Below are 14,825 nucleotides of genomic sequence, written 5' to 3' on the forward strand. Positions count from 1 at the left end.
TTTTCTAGTGCCTCACACCTGTAAACCCAGTACTCTAGAGGTAGAGGCAGGAGGATTGCTTTGAGTTCAAGGCCAGCCTGTTCTACATTTAGAAGAGAACCAAGACCTTTTCTTAAAAAAAAAAAAAAAAAAAAAAAAAAAAAAAAAAAAAAAGGCAAAGCAAAACACCAGCCTGGACAACTTAGCAAGACGATTATGTAAAATGTAAACATTTTTAATTTTTTAAAAACTTTTATGTATGTTTGTGTATTGTTGCCATGAGTCAGAATATTTTTATTTTGAGACAAAGTCTCACTAAGTTATCAAGGCTGGCTTTGAACTAGAGATCCTGCTGTGTCTGTCTTCCTAGTAGCCAGCATGCCAGGCTGCACCACCAGGCTGGCTACGGTGATTTCTAAAGCCTTGTCACGGCTGTGCATAGTCACTGGGGCCTCTCCTCACGATCCCATGCTGAGATCTCTAGAGCATGTGGTTCATCTGGGACTAACAGAGAAGGTTTCCGCAGAAGGAAAGGAGTTAAGAAGAGGTGACCTTGGAAAATGGACATTTCACGGAAACCAGACAATAAAGCAGACTCTGGCCCAAAACATACAAAGAAAACAGGGCCTGGTGGTGCAGGCATGTAGTCTTGGCTACTTGAGAGGTTGAGGCAGCAGAATCACAAGCCCAGGGCTTGCCTAGACTACAGAGTTCACTAGTTCTAGGCCACCCTGGGCAACTTAATGAGCCCCAGTCTGGGAATTAAAAGAAAGATGGCTGGAGCTAAAACTCAATGGCAGAGCACTTGCCTGCCATTCCCCAATGTGGGGGGGGGAGTAGGGGGGAGCAGTTCAGAGGTAGACCAGGCAGTCAACCTGCAGCGCTACCAACTCAAACCAAACCAAGAAACTCAAGTTAAGACTTCAAATAAATGCCGGGTGTTGGTGGTGCACGCCTTTAATCCCAGCACTCGGGAGGCAGAGGCAGGTGGATCTCTGTGAGTTCAAGACCAGCCTGGTCTACGAGAGCCAGTTCCAGGACAGCCTCCAAAGCCACAGAGAAACCCTGTCTCGAAAAACAAAAAACAAAACAAAACAAAACAAAAAGACTTCAAATAAATACCATTTGTCTTTCATAACAAAGGGGGAGAATTTTTCTCTGTAAAGTCCAGAACTAAGGGTAATGCAGGTTGGTGATGTCTTCAGAGGCCCACACTTAGCTTTGTTCCCCTGGAGCACTGAAGCAGCACCCCAGCAGTCCTCCGCCCTCTTCCTAAAAGCCATATGTGTCTCCAGTCCCTACGATGTCTCTGTGGTATGTGACAGGATATGACACCTGTCTGTGTCCAGCAAACCAGTATAGGTACTCAGGCCTAAGCAGGATTCCACCGACAGAACCATATGGGCTTCTCTCTCCAGCAGGATAGCCACAACAGCAATGCCAGACACCAACCAAGGTTGGCCTGAGGACTTTGGCTTTCAGCTGGGCGGCTCTGGACCCTGCTTCGTGATGGAGGTGGCTGAAGGAAGCAGCGCACACGCCGGGGGACTGCGGCCCGGGGACCAGATCCTGGAGGTTGAGGGGCTGGCTGTGGGTGGCCTGAGCAGAGAACACCTCGTGCGCTTGGCACGGCGCTGCCCTAGAGTGCCACCCAGCCTCGGTGTACTCCCGGGTCCCGAAGGTGGCCCCACAGCCTTGACAGCAGCCTGGCTATCCCCGCGATTTGGCGGCAGACTCCCGCTGGGTCGCGAACTGCTGCGTTTGGCTGGCCGCCGCAGACCAGATGCTGTGCACAGAGAGCGCAGGCGCAAGGCCCAGGAGTTCAGCTGCAAGGTAGGACGCTCAGAGAAGGAAGGGGCGGGACACAACCCTGGGTTGCCAGCTGAGCAAAGTTTTTACAAAGCAAGTTCCTAGCCAGCCTGGGCTACATAGTGAGACCTCGCATCTAAAATTGATGATTCATCACTGATTGAATCATTGATTAATCATAAATAGATGATATATAAATGTTTGATAGAGGAGAACTAGACAGGTAAGTAGGTAGATAATAGGCAGATAGGAGAGAGAGAGGAGGGGGGAAGGAGAGAAAGAAAGAGAGAGAGAGGGAAGGAGAGAGAGAAAGAAATGATACCCAAGACCTCAGATAGATATAAACAGGTAGGTAGAGAGACTGGTGATAAGTAGATGGCTGATTGATAGATATAAGTCGATGGGTAAATAGATGATAGGTAAATGATAAGTAGGTAGGTAGGTAGATGATAAGTAGATAGATAATAGGTAGGTGGGTAGATAGAAGATAGATAGATAGATAGATAGATAGACAAACAGATGTCCCTGCTCCTCATCTGGCCAGGCTCCAGCAGAACAAAGAGTGAACTTGTGAATGACCAGGGAATTCTCTGGAACATAGACACTCCACTTCACCTGGATGCTGAGTCTGGAAACTCAGCTTCTACTTCTTGACAAGGATATTTGAAGTCCTGAGCTTGTCCTCAGAAGGGAAACTCCTTAGTCCTGACCCTGGACAGGTGAGGAGGGTGACTATTAGGATTCGGGGGCAGGGCCTCAGAAGCTAAACTAAAGAAGTTTACTGTCCACCCACACAAAGTTCTCTACAGAGGCCCAGGCAGTTTTCCAGAATGGCTGGCAACCATATAAGATTGAGTCCCTCATCTCAATGTGGAGCTTCGGAGTTGAAAGGGGCAGTAGGTGGGGAGGGATGTAGTCATCCTCTGGTCCCCACTTGCATGCTATGGCATGCACTTCTCTCCCCCTTAACATATAAAATAAAAATCTAAGTGTAAAAAAAAAAAAGAGTTGAAGGTCATTTCTACCTATCTAGAATTTTTGAAGCCACCCAGGGATTTATAAAATATGGGGGTGGGGGGAGGTAGTGAAGAAAAAGAAAACAAATCATGTCTGCTACTGTCCCAGATGATTTGCGAGCAGATTGTCCCATCTAATCCCTGCAGAGCTGGAAGGCAGTTTAAAGCCCCCAGTAAGGTAGAGTGGATATATAAACTTGCCCAGGAAGCAGAACTGGTAAGGATGGGCTCTGCTGGGCAATCAGGGAAGGTCTGGCGTCTAACGAAATGTTTTTTAGCCTGGGGGTATGTGAAGTGGTAGATTCTGGCTGGGGCTTACCAAGCACTCGCGAAAAGTAGGTAGATTCCAATAAAAGATGGCCTCTGAGGAACCCTCCCTAGTTTATAATGACCAGCTCCCCCACCCAGGTTCCCACCAGTACTCTGCCTGCCCCAGTTTTTGCTCCTTTGGATTGCTGGTATTTAATAGAAAATCCATTAGTGTCCCTTGATGGAGCCTTGTGCTTAGATGTAGGTTGAGAACATCTGGGTAATAACTGACACCAAAACCGGTCTGTGGCCTGAGCCCCCCTGGAGGGAGCTATTTTTTCCTCTTTCTTACATAAAGCATCCTTGCAGCTAGCCACACACTCTTTTGAAATGAGGCTGTTGCTGCTGACTTTGATTCCAAACTGCAGCCCTTGCAGCGTTGCAGGTGTTCATGGGGCAGGGGGAATGAGGGTGGCTGGTGTTACAGACTGTTTTAACCTCTTGGAAGACAGTGAGCAGGGGACTTTAGGGAATGCTACCCTTTGGTTCTACCATATAAATATGCATAGAGTACCTGCTGTGCCCCAGGACCTATGCTTGAAGCTGGACTGGAGTTAGGTGTGGAGCTATAATAGCTGATGGACATAGACAGTGACATACAAAGATTCCAAGTGTTAGGGACTCAAACATGCACAGAGTAGTCTCTGCTAAGAATCCTTCGATTTCACCTGCTAATACTAACTCATCCTCTACTCTCACTGCTCTAGAAATCCTGCTGCAATGCACTAGTGGAACCACCAAGAAAGCAACTGGGGACCGTAGAGATAGCTCAGTATATAAAGAAACTTGCCACACAAGCCTGGCGACCAGAATTCCATCCCTAGAATCCATGTAAAGGTGGAAACAACTTCACAGGGTTGTCCTCTGAACTCCAGACTTGGGCCATAACATGCACATGCATACACAATAGTAGTCATTTTTAAAGGATTTATTTATTTTATGTGTATGTGAAAATGGCTGAGTGTACGTGTACCATGTTTATGCAGTACCCATGAAGACCTGAAGAGGGCATTGGCTCCCCTGGAACTGCATGGAGATTATGAGTTATCTAAGGTGGGTTCTGGAAACCCAACCCAGGTCCTCTGGGAGAGCATTGAGAGTCTTAACCATGGAGCTGCCTCTTTAGCCCCATTTTTTTTTTTTTTCAAAGAAAGCAGTGAGACATGAGTTCATTTCCAAGGCTCCGTAGCAGGACTAGCAAAATGGCTCAGCAGGAAAAGACACACTTGCTGTGCAAGCCTGACTCCTAAATTCAGTGCCTATAATCCACAGCAGGAGAAAACCGATTCCAGAAATTGTCCTCTGACCTCCACACACGTGTTGTGGTGCACACGCGCGCGCACACACACACACACACACACACACACACACACACACACACACACAAAATGTAATAAAAATATGTAATGACAGAAAGATTAAACTTCACTCATAGGTCATCACACACTTGTTTTGTCAGGACATTACTTGAATAAATTCATAGATATCAGGTCATTGAATGGAAGAGTGGGCTCTAGCCAGGTGTGGTGATGCATGCCTGGATCTAAGGCACTTGAGAGGTAAAGGCAAGAGGATACTAAGTTTGAGAACCAACCTGGACCACATAGCAAGAGCCTGTCCATAAAAGAAAAAAAAAGACAGGAAGGAAGGAAGGAAGGAAGGAAGGAAGGAAGGGAGGGAGAGATGAAGGGAGGAAGGGAGGGAGGGTGAGAAAAAGTAAAAGTAAAAGGAAACCAGCTCAGTCTGGTGGCCCGGGTCTGTTATCTCAGCTACTGAGAAGGCTGAAGCAAGAGGATGACAAGTTCCAGTGGAGATTCAAGCCCACCCTGGTCAGCTGAGTGGGAGGGACCATCACAAAAGAAAAAGATAAAAGAGACTGGGAGTGGAGAACCACTTAGGAACATGCCCAATAATGTCCTCTGGCCTCCACATGCACACGCATGAATATGTACACACATAAACACCACACACAGAGAGATAGGGATGGAGTTTAGTGGCACTTGCCCATGTGAAAGAAACCCTGGATTCCATCCTCAGTACTGCAAGACAGAAACAAACACTATTGTGAGAGGGGAGGGGGGAGAGAGGGAGGGGGAGAGAGAGGAAGGGGGAGACAGAAGGAGAAGGAGAGGGAGGGAGGTGGACAGACAGAGAGGGGGAGGGAGAGATGGGAGTGGAGAGAGAGGGAGGGGGAAGAGAGAGGGAGGGGTAAAAGAGAGGGAGGGAGAGAGAGAGGGAGGGGGGAGAGAGGGAGGGGGAGAGAGGGAGAAAGAAAAGGTGCTTTAGTTATGTTCCTACTTTCTAGGAACACTGTGTGCATTTGCACACCCAGTTTCAAAGACCCCACACACCCCTCTGAATATGTTCCTTTATTAACATTAGCTAGTTATGTGCATGAAGAGAAAGAACACCCCAAAAAGTTCAGAGAGAGAGAGTTAAAAATCACGGCAAGGCAACACCTTCTACAGTGCTTTTGTGGAACCAGAATATTCTCTGTAGGGACCCTAAGCAAACAGTGCTGCAGAATGAAACACCAGCATAGTATTATAATAATAGTAACTAGCAATTAGTGAGCGCCTGGCACGTGCTTAAGCCCTTATATTAAGTCCTTTGATCCTTGGATTCCTTGGAATGGCTGTTCCTGTGCTGATGAAATGGCTCAGCAGTTAAAGGCCCTCACCCAAAGCCCTGATGACCTGAGTTCAATCCCTAGAACCCACACAATGGGAAAGAACTGATTCCTGTAGATATGCAAAGAAATGGTGGGGTTTTTTGTTTTGTTTTGTTTTTTTGTTTTTGGTTTTTTGAGACAGGGTTTCTCTGTGGCTTTGGAGACTATCCTGGAACTAGCTCTTGTAGACCAGGCTGGTCTTGAACTCACAGAGATCCACCTGCCTCTGCCTCCCAAGTGCTGGGACTAAAGGTGTGTGCCACCAACACCCGGCCAAAGAAATGTTTTTTAAGACAAACAAACAAGCAAACAATGGTGGCTCCTAGGTTCAGATCCTGATTCTATAACCTTGCAACCCATATCAGTTGTGTGAGCTGTCCTTCCACAAGTTACTTCTCTGCAAGTCCTTTCTCTGTCAGCCTCTGTGACCCTAGCTCTTGAGATACAAACTGAAAATATTAATAGTCCCTGTGTCAAGAGCAGCTGAAAGTTTAGCAGTGAGGCCTAATGGGCAGTGTTTGCTCTGTTGGCTATCCTATAGAGGTAAACATAGAGGTAAACTGAGAACTCTCCATGGTTCTACCTGTGATCCTGTCTTTGCAGGTAGATGACATCTTGGGGGACCAGCCAACAGCCAAGGAGCAGGTGTTTGCTGCACTGAAGCAATTTGCTGCCGAGCAGCAGGTGGATGAGTTGGTGTGGGCTCTTACTCTGGTGCTGCCCAGTGAGGCCCAGGGGCCAGTCCTGGACAACCTCAGGTACCCCTATTGATGTCAAGATGGGAAGACCAAGTGGGTTTCATTCAAGGAGGGTGTCTTTCCAATCCAAGTGGTACATGGAGCCTGCACTTGAGCTGGTGACAAAGGTGAACCTGTAGCAGTGGTTGTGTTCGTGATGGTGAAAGGGACAGCAGATGCTGGCCTGTGAGGGATCACCTCCTGAGGTACAGTCACAGCTGACTCCATCCCAAACCCAGATGGCAGGAGTCTCCCATAAGACATGCAGACACTCCCAGCTCCATACTGTGACTGAGCAGTGGCACATTGGAAGGAGGCAGTCCTGTATGGGTCCTGACACTCACCCACCCTATAGGCAATGCCCACTCTGCCCACTCTCCGCCTCTTGATGCCCCCATTTCCTTTCTTTTGAGACAGGATCTCCTTATGTCACCCAGGCTGGCCTTGAACTCAATGTTCTGCTACCCTGACCTCCCAAGTGATGTAATTACAGGTGTGAACCACCACATCAGGCTCTCTCTCTCTCTCTCTCTCTCTCTCTCTCTCTCTCTCTCTCTTGCTCTCGCTCTCACTCTCGCTCTGTGTGTGTGTGTGTGTGTGTGTGTGTGTGTGTGTGTGTGTTTGTACAGGGTCTTGCTGGATAGCCCCGGATGGCCTGGACCTTGCTATATAATCAGGCTGGTCTCAAATTCATGAAGATCTGCCTGCCTCTATCTTCCTGAGTTCTGAAATTAAAGTTGTCCAGCATCATATCCAGTCATTTCTGCCTTATTTTTTTGATACAAGATCTCTCACCGAGCCGGGCATGGTGGCACATGCCTTTAATCACAGCACTCAGGAGGCAGAGTCAGGCAGATCTCTGAGTTTGAGGCCAGGTCTACAGAGCAAGTTCCAGGACAGGTTCAAAGGTACAGAGAAACCATTAAAAACAAAAACAAAACTCCTCTCACTGAACCTGGAATTCTCTATGTTAGATAAACTAGCTGGTCAGGCAAGGAGCCCCAGGTCCCTGTCTGCCCTTCCCTCATCTCAATGCTAGAGTTACCAAGAGCCACTTGCATGTGGCATTTTTGTCAGTGCTGAGGATGGGAACTTAGGTCTTCATGCTTTGCCGGGCAAGCACCCTATCCACTGAGCCATCCTCCCAGCCCCTACACTTAGGGCTCTTTGATATCAGATTGATGATAGTGATGATGGTGATGGTGGTGGTGGTGGTGGTGGTGATAGATGTTTGGCAAGGACTACACTAGATCCTTGAAGGACACTCTGTCACCAAATGAACTCTGTTCATACAGTCAAGTTGAAGTTCTGAGAGGATCACAGAGCAAATCAGTGATCTTGAACCCAGTTAGCTGTGCCCTTTAGTCTCTTCAGTTCACCCTCCAAGTTTATTGGAGAAATTTTTGGTGGGTCCTGGCTTGGAGTGACCCAGGAATATCTCCAATCCCTGGCCTCCTTCACTGAGGGCTGTATCTACAACCGTCTTCGATCAGACAGCCTCTGGGGTTTTCAAACTCTGGTTGTGAGTCCCGCCTGGCTTTCTCTCCAAGCTCTTGCCTCTGGGGCCAGCGATTGCCCCGACCCCTCCCCCTTCCCCGGGCTCAGTCTGCCCCCTCCCCTCGCTGCCATTCACCCCGCGGTCTGCCCCTCCCTCTGGGCCTGGCCAATGTCAGGGACTGGGCTGGCCAGCCCCCCGCCCCCACCAGCCCCGGCTCAGCATCTCGACTCTGCAGCGAAACGCATTGGAGGCCACCGAAAGAGGCCACCATGAGCTGCCTGGGGTGAGTAAGGGGACTGACTCTTGGCACTCTTGCTGGTAAGAAGAAAAAAAAGGTCTGAATAGGAAGAAAAAAAAGTTATTTCTAGGGCGGAATATATCGCGGAGCTGATGCAGGGGGCTGAGTACTTCCTGGGGAGGTGACAGATAGGCAGAGCTCGGTTCTGCCTAGTTCCATAAGGGCTGGGCTTGAAGGGGGACGCTCTGTCCCCGGGGAACTTGGCGCGTTTGTCTCCAGGCCAGACTCAGCTGGAGGATCGCTTAGATTTCCTGGTTTCATCTCGGTGCTGCGGGGCTTCTGTCTCCGCCACCTTTCCTGGGACAGCGGCAGAGGCGGCTGCCTCTCTGCTGGCTGCTTTTCGTCCCCAAGCGACCGACAGGCCCACGTCAGCTGAAGATCTGGAGGGGAGGAGGTGGTCTAGATTTAGAGTCTGAAAAAAGCGGGAACCCCTGGACACTCTGGGATGCCCCGGTGGCCCGCTGCTTCCCTGGGGCGCTGCTGGGAGGATGAATGGAAAGCCTGTGTTGCCAGCGGGTGTCAAGTGCGACAGGAAAATTGGGGAGGTTGTTGGAGGAAGGGGCGGCGCCCAGCTGGGCTCCGAAAGGAGGATAACATGGCAGTGGGGACTTCAGACAACGCCTCCCTACCACCACCACCCTTCCAACCGCTCTGCATTTCCTAACACCTCGCTCCCTGAAGTTGGCCAGCTGCCAACGTCCCCACTGTGTGCTGGGCTCTTGGGGTGTTGGGGATTTGAGTACAATCTTTTGGAGAAGTCTCAAAAGAGACAAGGAAGCATCACAGCCTCCTTGGCTAATTCTGAGATCCAAGTTCAGAGGCAGTCAGTCCATTGCTGACCCAGACTTAAACAGCAATCAGGGCAAGGACTCAGCAGGTGTCAGCATTAACCTCAAAAAGTTAGGCTCAGAGGGGGCCTGTCCTGGGGACAGGAAGGTCAATCCCCAAGAAGAGTTCAACACCAAGCGTCTAGTACCAGAACACAGGAGCAGAGACGCCCTTGCCTGCCATTGAGTAAGGACAATGGGGAATCACTACCCTGGCCCGGGGAGCCCACATAGCAGAAAGACGAGGCTTAAATAAGAGGCTAAATAGAAAAAAGGTAGTAGGTGGTGATGAGGATGATGATTGATGGTGTCTGTGTGTGTGTGTGTGTGTGTGTGTGTGTGTACATGTGCATGTATGTAAAGCTTTCTTTAGAGCCACACTTGAGTCACAGCTACATGGGAGGCAAAAGCTGGAGGATCGCAAGTTCAAACCCAGCCTGGGTGATTTATCAAGGACCTGGCTATAAATAAATAAAAAACCTTTCCGAGGAGGTTAGAAGCCACTTGGAACACAGAAGTGTGGCCTATGAGGGGGGTGGGGGATAGAGTTGGAGGTGACTGCAATGGCCCAGGCAGAGAGAAGACCTGGGCAGAAGTGAGACTAAGATCCTGAGCCCTCTTCCACTGTAGCCATTAAGCACACCTGGCTATTTAATATGGATGGATTTTTCATAAATTTGGACCACACAACAGTAATCCCAGCACTTGGGAGGCTAAGGCAAAAAGACTGCAAATTTGTGGCCAACCTGGGTTACATAGCAAGGCCCTGGGTTCAGTTCCCATCACTGCATAAAACCAAGGATGGTGGCCAGGCAGTGGTGGCGCCCACCTTTAATCCCAGCATTCAGCACTGGGGAGGCAGAGACAGGTGAATCTCTATGAGTTGGAGGCCAGCCTGGTCTACAGAGTGAGTTTCAGGATAGCCAAGACTACACAGAGAAACAAAACAAAAAACAAAACAAAACAAAACAAAAAACAAAACAAAACAAAACAGGGATAGTGGTGGATGCCTGTAATCTCAGCATTAGAGAGGTAGAAGCAGAAGGCTGAGAAGTTTAAGATCATCCTGAGTTACATAACAAGTTTCAGGCCAACCTAAGCTAAATGAAAACTGTCCAATATATATAGTTTATCAGGCTCTCATTAATTACACTTTAAGTACTTAACATAGATACAGGCTGAGTAGCTATCATTTAGGGCAGTGAAGACCTTGTATGTGTCCAGGTTTGTGGCCACAGTCTGCAAAGGCATCAGGTTACCTTACAATAGCATTTCTTGCTGCCACTTGGAGCCTAATTTGGGTCTGTCCCCCAAGGAATCCCAGTCTGATTAAGTGGTAAAATGGCTTTCTAATTAGGACAGGACAGGCATTTTGGAAAGTGTGATGTGTCCAGGAGGGAACAGAAAGAGCAGTTGCAGGGGATATGTCTGTTGGGGGAGGGAATGACAACGCAGTTAGAGAACAAGGCAGCTGGCATGGCTAGATGGTACGATTTGGAATTTCCACATGGAGCTCTGGGGTCACTTTGAGGATGGTACAACCTTGAGGAAGTAAACTGATCTCCATAGACTGTCTGATAAAGAGGGTTTAGCCTATGCCTGTGTGCTTCCAACAGAATTCTGGGTAGGAAACCCTATAAGTGAGTTGCACTGACTATAAGCAAAAAACAAGTGATTAGCTGGAGGCCTAGGGGTGGAGTAGGGACTACCTGTGCCCCCTTTTCCTCTTTTATTTGGTGTTAAGTGTCAACAACACCATGACACCTTGGAGCCGAACGCAGAGGGTGGGGGGCACACTTTTAGTAGTACTCAGGTGCCTGTGGTAGGGTTGCAATTTGAGACTACATATGGGGTTCAGGGCCAGCCTGAGCTACATAAAGAGACCTCATCACAAAGAAAGAAAAACAAAACCAGCAGATAGTTCAGTGGTAGAGTTCTTTCCAGTATGCCCAAGACCTGGGTGTGATCCCCCTGTACCACATACACAAAATATTTATGCTATAATTGCACTGGAGAGACAGCAGCTTACTGGGTGAAGTGCTTGCTGTGAAAACACAAGGACTCAGTTTGGCTCCCCAGCACCCATGTAAAAGCCAGGTGCAGTGTCACAGCCTGCAATTCCAGCACTGGGGAGGTTGAGACAGGATCCCTGGGGCCCACTGCTCATCCTAGCCTAATCAGTTTACTCAAGGTTCAGTGAAAAAGCCTGTCTGAAAGAAAGGTGCGGAGCAATTGAAAAAAGACATCTCATGTTGACCTCTGACCTCCACATGCACACTCAGGAATGGGTATCAAACACACACACACACACACACACACACACACACACACACACACACGAAAATAAACAAAGCCATGTGATGGCACATGTCTTTAGTCCCAACACTTGGCAAATAGAGGCAGGCAGGTCTCTAGGCTAACCTGGTCTACAGAGCCAGTTCCAGGACAGCCAGAGCTACATAGTGAGACCCTTTCTTAAATAATTAAAATAAAACAAAACCAGTTATGGTAGCAAACACCTTTAATCCCAGTACTGGGGAGGCAGAAGCAGGTGGGTCTCTATGAGTTTGAAACTGACCAGACATCCTGTCTCAAAGGAATAAAAATATATATATTTATATACGAGGGCTGGGAAAGTGGCTCAGTGGCTCATGTGCTTTTGGCATGAGCATGAGAGCCAGAGTTCAGATCCCCAGAACCCATATTAAACATCCATCTGTAGTTTCAGCCTCAGAAGGCAGAGATGAGGATCCCCAGAGCAAGCAGGCTAGCAGACTAGCCTTATGGATCAACTCTGGGTTTGATTAAGAGACCCTTCCTTAGTGAACAAGGTGGAAAAAGGATGGAGGACAAGTGGAATATCCACCTCGGCCCTCCACATGGGTAAGCACTGCGTGTGCATGCACCCACACCCATGCAAGCTCGCATAAGGTGCGCATGCACACCGCAAACCAAACAATAAAAAGGTGTGTATAATACAGTGTTTGGGGGAATTGTATGAGCTGATGTTGGCCAAAGTGCCCAGCACAGTGTGTGATTGGTTAGTGTTGACTTCCCATATGGAGGGTCTCTTTTACCCCAGAGCAGTGACTCAGTGCAACTTGGGAGGGGGTCCCCACTATTTCTCTGCCCCGTGCACATAGGCTGTTTGGAAGCCTTGGCCTCTATCCACTAGTACCAACAGCACATCCTTCTCCCAGCTGTCATTTTGTGACAGCCAAAAAATATCTTGAGATAGGGCCAAATGTCCTCAGTGGGTAGAGGTGTGTGCAAAATTGCCTCTGGTTAACAATGATTGTTCTAGAATGATCTTTGATAATGCTCTCTCACTGAGACAGGCATGGTAGACCAGTCCACAAGTATAGACTGTTCCCTAGTGACTTCATGCTGTCATGAGTCACCTGGCCAAATGCCCCCACCACTGCCACCCTATCTGGGGACATCTCTGTGATGATAGTGGCCTGGCCCTGAAGCAGCATGTCCAGACTGCAGCATGAGCGTTCATCTGATACTTTCATCTTCTCTGTTGCCAGCCCAGTGGACAGTTTTTATAGCCTTTGGGGGTGACTGGCTCTGGGACAATGATGCTGGCAAGTAGCATCACGATTGCCTCCTGTCCTGCTGTCATGAGCTGTGCCTGAGAGTTGTCAGGCCTGGGGGAGGGCAAGAAAGATGTGGCATGAGGAGGTATAGGTGCTGCTGCGGCTGCCAGAGAGAAATAGCTCTGAGAGCTTACAGCTGTGCAGTGGGGCCAAAATGGATGGAGGCAGATTGAGGTGTTGGGGAGCAGCATGCCCTGTTAGTATTTTTGTTTTGTTTTTCAGGGCTGGGGATTGAACATAGGACTTTGTTCTTGCTAGGGAAGTCCTCTACCATGGAGCCATTCACTAGCTCCTCGCTGGTAGATTCTATCTAGCTCTACCCTGAGCCACACCCCAGCCCCTCACTGGGGAATTCTAGGCAGATGCTCTACCCTGAGCCACATCCACGGTCTACTTCTGTATTTTGAGATTTAATCACTCAGCCAAATGTGGTGGAACAGGCCTATCATCCAATATACTTGAGAATCTGAGGCAGGAGGATCAAAACTTCAAGGTCTGGGGTTGTAATGAGGCTCAACTGGCTTACCTAGCACACACAAAACCCTCACTTTGATTCCCTGAATGGAATAAAAGCAGGCCTGGGAGTATATGCTTCTAACCCTAGCACCCAGGAGATGAGGTGGGAATGGGGTCAGAAGTTCAAGGTTATCCGTGATTGCTTAGCAAGCTTGAGGCTGTCCTAGGCTACATAAAACCTCATCCGGAGGAAGAAAGTAAGGGAGGAAGGGAGGGAGAGAGGGAGGGAGGAGGGAGGAGGGGAGGGAGGGGAGGGAGGGAAAGAGGGAGGGAGGGAGGGAGAGAAAGAAAGAAGGGAAGGGAGAAGGAAGGAAAGGGAAAAGAGGGGAAGGCAAAGGGAGAGGGAAGGAGAATTTGAGGCCAGTCTGTATTAAAGTGAGTTCAAGACCATCCTGGGGAACTTCGTAAGACCCTGTATCAAAATAAGAAAAACGTGCTGGGGAGGTAGCACAGCTGTACTTGAGTAGTACTGGGGGGAAAAAATCTAGCCTCTTTGTCCCATCCTGCACCTTTTCCCAGGCTGGCTTCCAGCGTCACCCCTCTCTGGGAGTACCAAGACCTCAAAACCTCTGGGGTTCTTTCACCTCCCCTCGAATCCATAAACCCTAGCATGGCCACCCACTGCTCTGGCCCTGGCCTCGGCATTTAAGGCCTCCTCCCTCTACCTTCCTCCTGGATATGTAGGGAGGGCATTTTCCACACTGGCCAACTCCCTCAGTCCTGCGCAAATACTACAAAACGGGATTTTTCTAAAAGGTGTTGGCTGAAGCAGTGTTGCAGCCACTCTAAGGGGGACTCGCTGGGCGAGTGACGCCCCAGGCAAGACTCCTGGAGCGGGACAGAGTTGAGAGCCAAAGGAAAGAGCTTAACAGCCTGGAATCATCTGATCCACTCCTTCGGGTGCACCAGCTAGTTGAAGGGTCCTGGGGCGGGGAGAGAAGAGGCGGGGTGGGGCGGAGTCACCAAGAAGGGGCGGGCATCGGGCCACCATGCAGGACTGGCCGGGAGGGGCCACGCAGGCTCGCCCGGCAAAGGCGCGTGGAGTCGCGGGCGCCCTCTCTGTCATCGCGGGCTCCACCACCCGCTACCCGGTGCGCACCTGCCGCGCCGCCCTCGCGGATCCAGATGGGGAAGGACCAGGGCTTCTCTCGGCACTTTAGGTAGCTTCCCCATCGCGTCCTGCGCCTCTGGGAACCCTGTGCCCGCATCCGCCCAGCTTGAGGTGGGGGGAGGGGGGCTGGGACATCTAGGGGGGGTTCCCTGTCCTGGGTGGGCAACCTATAGAGACTGGGCGGAGCCCAGAAACTGGGGACAATGGGAATAAAGTGGGGGGTATGTGGGCGGTGAGGTTTAGATATTGGGTACTCAGGACCCACGTGCAACCGGAGGAGTTGGGATGAAGTGAAAGGCTAGGATTAAAAGCCAGCCTTCCTGCATTGGCTCTCAGGATAGGACAGAGGACCAAGAATGGGGTTGTCGAGTGCTCTGGATGAGAACCTAGCGCATCGCATCAACTTCTGAGTTTGGAAGGCAGGACCTTTCCACTGTCCACTGCAGATGAGA

The 14,825-nt window shown here is 49.6% G+C and overlaps 1 protein-coding gene across 3 annotated transcripts in view; it reads left to right on the top strand.

Moving 5' to 3' along the window:
- The first annotated feature begins 1,407 nt into the window (after positions 1-1,407).
- The window catches only part of Grid2ip (Grid2 interacting protein), a 36,039-nt gene continuing 22,621 nt past the window's right edge, over positions 1,408-14,825 (top strand). Inside the window, exons 1-2 of one of the 3 annotated variants that reach the window (XM_027413574.1) lie at positions 1,408-1,812; positions 6,388-6,542. In XM_027413574.1, the coding sequence (XP_027269375.1) occupies positions 1,417-1,812; positions 6,388-6,542 (551 nt within the window). In that variant the 5' untranslated portion in view covers positions 1,408-1,416. Of the gene's footprint in view, positions 1,813-6,387; positions 6,543-8,288; positions 8,303-14,387; positions 14,423-14,825 lie in introns of those variants that run through there. The other 2 variants (XM_035444326.1, XM_035444325.1) reach the window with 2 other exon arrangements.

This window comes from Cricetulus griseus, chromosome 4, assembly GCF_003668045.3.
Source record: "Cricetulus griseus strain 17A/GY chromosome 4, alternate assembly CriGri-PICRH-1.0, whole genome shotgun sequence".
Taxonomy (NCBI): Eukaryota; Metazoa; Chordata; class Mammalia; order Rodentia; family Cricetidae; genus Cricetulus; species Cricetulus griseus.